Genomic DNA, 5,863 nt, shown 5'->3' with positions numbered 1-5,863 from the left:
GAAACCAAATACAGCCAGGCATCTAGCACTTTCTAGAATGCTAATAAGGACACCCTTACTCCTGGGCAGGCAGATGAATCTGGAGGTGGGTGAGAATGAAACATCAAGCAGAGCCTAAAGAGTTCTATCAAGTTTATTTTTATTGTACAATGAGACATAAACCGTTCCAAAAAGATCCAGGCCTGGAGCAGGTAACAGAGCCTCAGGAGGCATCTTGGCTTCCTTGGATACCGGACAACTAGCCGTTACACTCAATGCAGCTACATCCAGTGGTGACTTCTCTGCTGCAGATGAAGCTCTGACCTGTACAGCTCCACCAACCTGATTTACAAAGGGCTTGCTGGTCACTCATCTTCTGAGTTGTGTCGTAGATATAGTCGCCAACACTTCCATAAGAGGACACAACAGCAGCAGCAGGTAGTCAGCGTGCGTAGAAAAGAACACTGGACCCAAACAAGGGCCGAGCATTTAAAGTTTGATGGACGGTCAAAGCCGATGAGACAAAGAGTTGTCCAAATGTATTGTGAAGACCGGAATCTCCTTCATTTTCTCCGCTGGGGTCTCGACATTGGTGGCCTCCTCGGCTCTGGTTTCCTGTGCTGGGTGGTGGATCGCCACCAAGATCTGGTACAGCAGCGTGCCAAAAACGCCCCCAAAGCATGGTGCTACGATGGGGACCCACCACCAGTTGTTCCCGGCCCTGCAAGGCAGAAAGAAAGCTTGGTAACTGTTTTTGGACAGGTTCATAGTTGGACAGGGTTGTTGAGCCCAATGGGACAACCAGGCTGTAAGCTAAACTTCCCAGTTGAACCGTCTCTCCATATATTCCTATAATGACTCCTTTAGGGGGCCAGCGATGCCATAATACCAAGACTATTAGGGTGGAGTCACCACCCACCGGCAAATTCTCCTTAGGAATATAGGAAGAAAGAGGTCAACTGGAACCAAGAGGTTCAACTCACAGCAGAGCCTTGGTTTCCATGGGAGGACCAAAAGTAGGAGAAGATGTCTCAAGTCTGACCCCAATAAGGGTAAAGTGGGGAATTGTAACTTGCCAAAATCCACCAAAAATGAAGGTAAAATTCCTAAACTAAGCCATTCATTGTTTGGGATAAAGTAGGCAAGGGATAGAGCCTCCTTGACGTCTTTGTCTCCACTTGAACAGTAAATGATGAAGGTTCTCCCCAATAAGGACATGGACCAAAACAGTTCTATCCTTTCCCCAACACTACTCAAATTTATTTTAAACAAATGGCTTGAATGGCGTCCACCTTGACTGAAGGACAAGCGAGCTAAACTTAAGAACACCCTTCCACCCAACAAAGAGAAATCTGCCAAAGGGTGGCCACCAACCTGAAGACGTCTGAGCCCCATCCCGCCACATAGGTGAAGAGCCGTGGCCCCAGGTCTCGACTTGGGTTGATCGGATAGCCGCAGTTTGCCCCCATGGAAAGGCCGATGGAGAAGACCAGCATCCCCACCGCGATTGGCTCAAGACCCTTTGGGACTGGCTTGTTGCTGGAATCAATAATGGCCAAGATGCCAATCATCAACATTGCTGTGCCCATCACCTGCGTACAGAAAGCAAGGGGGTCAGAGGACAACATTATATGTGTACGGTACGTCTAGACAACATTTCACAGTTGTCATAGAAACAGGAAGCAAGGGGAAATGGGGGGGGGGTGTGTCTTGGGGGACACCTGTTTTCGGTCACAACCGTAAAAATATATTAAAGAGCTTGGAGAGACGAGGGGTAAAAATTGATGGAGAAAAATTGTGCTTTGGTGTCACCTGATCCAGAAATCCGTTTGCAATGCTCAGGTAGGGGGCGGGGTACGAAGAAAATATGGAGGCCGTCTCTCGTGGTCCATGCACAGTCAGGTTGCCGCCGGTGTAATTCTGGATGGCATCTTGACAAAAACAAAAAACAATGATGATAAATAAAGAGGTTGAGTCCTTTAAGTTCCAATAGTAAAAGAGACGACACAGGGGAGAGCTAGCGGGACGTTTATCTCACCGTAGTACAGCGCGAACACAGCTGCTGCTCCAGCAAAAGACCCCACCATTTGGATGATGACATAGATGGGCAATTTCCACCATGGGAATCGGCCCAGGACACACAGGCTGAGGGAGTATGCTGGATTTAGATGCCCACCTGCAGGAGAGAAGGCACAAGTTAGCAGTTATGAATAGGTATGAGAATTGGAAACTTTTGCCTCTTTGTTTAAAATTAGAAAAATTTTTGCAAAATTTTCACACTCATCATTACGCTACGAAGGTGGTTTTAAAGATAGCAATGGGCTTAATATGAGTCGTGAGGGTTGTGAACGCTCATTTCAACTAGACTGGACCTCTTGTGCCCAAAAAAATGTCCCTGCATTAGTTGGGAGGACCACATTAGATATTCTGGAACACAATTGTTCCATTACATTACCTTAATTTTAACCCTAGTGCTAACCCTAATTTTAAAACTGTTTTATACGAATCCGAATGCTAATCCTAATGCTAACACTAAATCTAATGCCAACCCTGATCCTAACCCTAACGCCAACCTTGATAGTAACCATAACCCTAAGGCTAACTCTAACCCAAATTTTAACCCTAATGCTAAGCCTGATACTAACCCCACTGCTCACTCTACCACTCATCCTAATGCTAACCCCAGATAATAACCTTAGCCCTAATGCTAACCCTAACCCAAATATTAATCCTAATGCTAAGCCTGGAACTAACCCTACTGCTCACCCTGACACTCACCCTAATCCTAACCCCAGATACTAACCTTAGCCCTAATGCTAACCCTAACCCAAATTTTAATCCTAATGCTAAGCCTGGAACTAACCCTACTGCTCACCCTGCCACTCACCCTAATCCTAACCCCAGATACTAACCTTAGTCCTAATGCTAACCCTAACCCAAATTTTAATCCTAATGCTAAACCTGATACTAACCCTAACACTAACGCCAACCCTGATACTAACCTGAACCCTAATGCTAACCTTGATACTAACCTTAACCCCAATGCTAACCCTAATCCAAGTTTGAATAACCCTAATACTAACCTTTAGGGGAAACTACCCTACCCCTGCTGCTGATTCTTGGCTCTTCCCTTTTCAGCTGTTTCTGATCATGGTGCCATTGTCTGAACTGAAGTAGCCACCCACGCAGGAGTCCACAAGGTGGGCCACTCCGATTAAGCTCAAGCTCCTGCTGCACCAGGAGTTTCTTTTTTCCTCTTTCAGATCTGCTCAGCGCCTAAGAAGGGGAAGTTGTTACCACAACCCAACGTGGTTCAGCGGTCGCACCCCCTTTATCAGGGCTTAAAGTGGTCAGCTGGTTGAAGGTTTAAAAACCATAAAAATGATAACATTTCACCCAGCATACAGCTAGGTGAACGCCATTCGCAGCAAATTTCCGCCAGTAGATGGAGCCAAAGAGCACGTTTCCTATGCTCCTCGGCTCCATCTAGGGGCCGTAATGGGGAATGAACAGTGTTCACCCACCTATATGTTGGGTGGAAGCTTTATACATCAGTCCCGTAGTGTTCGGTCGAACATTCTCACTTCAGGCCCTGATGAAGGGGGTGTTCTGTTCTGTGACGCCCATAACAGTTGGCTCTGTGACAAAGACTTTTTGGAAAAAATTTACATCTGGACGATCTACTTCTTCTGTGCTGCTTCAATCTCAGATTTACTAAGATAATACATGTGCTCTAGACAACATATCATAGCAAGGGGCATTGAACATACCTGACACACCCCCTGACACATAAATCGCCATAGTGACACCAATGGCTCCGCCCAGATACATGCAAAAGAAGTTGCCCTTGGTGTTTTGGCTTGTGACCCCCTGCGCAGTGGCCGCAACCGTGATCAACTGCAAAGAGACAAAGATGGCAGATCTTTAATTTGATCATGTGCGAATGGCGAAAAATTCCGGCTTTTTCAGGAGCAATCCATTGGCTGGCACCATTGGTACATTGGTTGTGGGCGTGGCCAGTCTGATATCCTAGTAGGCGGGCTCTGTTTTTGTTTCTGGTGGGTGTAGCCAGCTGTCAGCATGGAAGAATGCAGAGAGGGTTAACAAAGACACCAGGTCAGGTGACCTTCGCTGCGTACACGGGCCTCCAGCTCGGTGGCATCCTTGCGCAATCGTCCTGGGGCTCTTTGCCGCTCGGGTTTCGCCAATTGCGCCATTTCACAAAAAAGGATTTGAAAGCGTGAGACGGGGAACTCTCAGGGCATAACCAGGGAGAAGAAGGAGGACATCTATTTGTGAAAGCGCTGAGATTTCGCCATCGAGGGTTAAGAAAAAGCAAATGCAAATCTGAACTGGGAGATTCGGAATCAATTTGAATAAAATAGATAAATATGTCTGCAAAAAAGTTTCCCCAGCCATCAATGTGGGGGAGGGAGGGGGTGTTTTTTTGGGGGTTCGGTTACAGCATAAAATATCAACGTCAGCATTGGCTGGAGGAGGCAAACCACATATGCAATGTATAGGAACCGGACAGAAATACACTATTCAGTGGTAACTCGGTTCACCAACTTCATGTATGCGGACCGAATAGTTCACGAACAGAAGCGTTTAGGGGGGGTTGTTTTTCAGGGGTTGGGCTCGGCCCCTTAGTTCCAGTGAAGGGAATTCTTAAGACATCAGCACACCAAGACATTTTGGACAACTTTGTGGGAGGAGTTTGGGGACGGCCCCTTCCTGTTTTAACATGACTGCGCACCAGTGCACAAAGCAAGGTCCATAAAGACATGGATGGGGGAGTTTGGTGGGAAAGAACTTGACTGGCCGCACAGAGTCCTGACCTCAACCCCATAGAAGACCTTTGGGATGAATTAGAGCGGAGACTGCGAGCCCGGCCTTCTCCTCCAACATCAGTACCTGACCTCACAAATGGTCCAACATTCCAATAGACCCACTCCTAAACCTTGTGGACGCCTTCCCAGAAGAGGCGGAGCTGTTATAGCGGCAGAGGGCGGAGCCAACCCAATACTGAACGCTACGGACAGTCTGAGATGTAATTAAAAGTCATGTGCGTGTAAAGGCGTCCCAATACTTTTGGCAATATAGTGTATGTATGTTACTCATCAGTGTCACTATACACATCTCCTGACTGTCACTGGACTCAACTGTTATTTTTGCCCCTGGAACTTGTAGCACGAGCAAAGGTTTGTCGGGGGAGGTTTGATGGGGAGGCAGAAGGGGGGAGTCTATAAGGGAAATGGCACCCTGATCATTCTCTGTCAGTGCAATACAATGAGTTACACGCCATAGCCAGGTCAATATTTCCTGACATTTCCATTAAAATTTTGGCACAATTTTTGCAAAATGCGTCAGAGTCAAAGGGGACAATGAAATTAAGGTGTTTTCTTTTTTTTGTGGGCTTTAATGTTCCCCTTGCAGACTCCCCTGACCCGATCGCCACCGCCCTACTAGGACGGGTTAATGAAACTGGCAGAGTGGGACTTGCGGGTAACAAGGGTCGTACTCTGCCCTCTGCTGATAATTCCTGTAATCAGGGAATTAAGTAGCTGAGAAATGATAAACAATTCTGATAATGGGCAATAAACAGCTACAATCACTGCTGTGAGGCGTCGGAGCTCATACTCATGAGATGGCAACTTTCCCGGGAGCTCCGCAGACGTGCTGCCACTTACAAGGACGGGCGACTGCATAGGGGGGAGATGGCACACAGACACCAGATGTGATAGATCCAGGCTGCCCATCGTCTGATCGGGGTTCTAACACACAGCCACGGGAGGCACAGAAGGTAAAAGCACAGGTACTGCCGGTTCTAACCCTATTCCTTGTCCAAACTCTAACCCTCACTCTAACCCTAATACCTAGTCCT

The 5,863-nt window shown here is 47.2% G+C and overlaps 1 protein-coding gene across 1 annotated transcript; it reads right to left on the bottom strand.

The window, feature by feature from the left end:
- Nucleotides 1–409: 409 nt before the first annotated feature.
- On the bottom strand, nt 410–3,901 carry AQP10 (aquaporin 10; the record flags this gene model as incomplete). The annotated part of the gene is made up of 5 exons (XM_018574595.1): nt 410–700; nt 1,354–1,571; nt 1,792–1,910; nt 2,018–2,155; nt 3,750–3,901. Coding segments are annotated over 5 exons (841 nt in total), but the record flags the coding sequence as incomplete, so codon positions are not given.
- Between the last annotated feature and the right edge of the window lie 1,962 nt (nt 3,902–5,863).

The sequence above is a fragment of the Nanorana parkeri genome, unplaced genomic scaffold (genome assembly GCF_000935625.1).
Source record: "Nanorana parkeri isolate BGI_ZX_2015 unplaced genomic scaffold, ASM93562v1 scaffold3076, whole genome shotgun sequence".
Lineage (NCBI taxonomy): Eukaryota > Metazoa > Chordata > Amphibia > Anura > Dicroglossidae > Nanorana > Nanorana parkeri.
The sequence above is the reverse complement of the archived record's forward strand: the minus strand, read 5'-3'. Positions and strand labels throughout refer to the sequence as shown.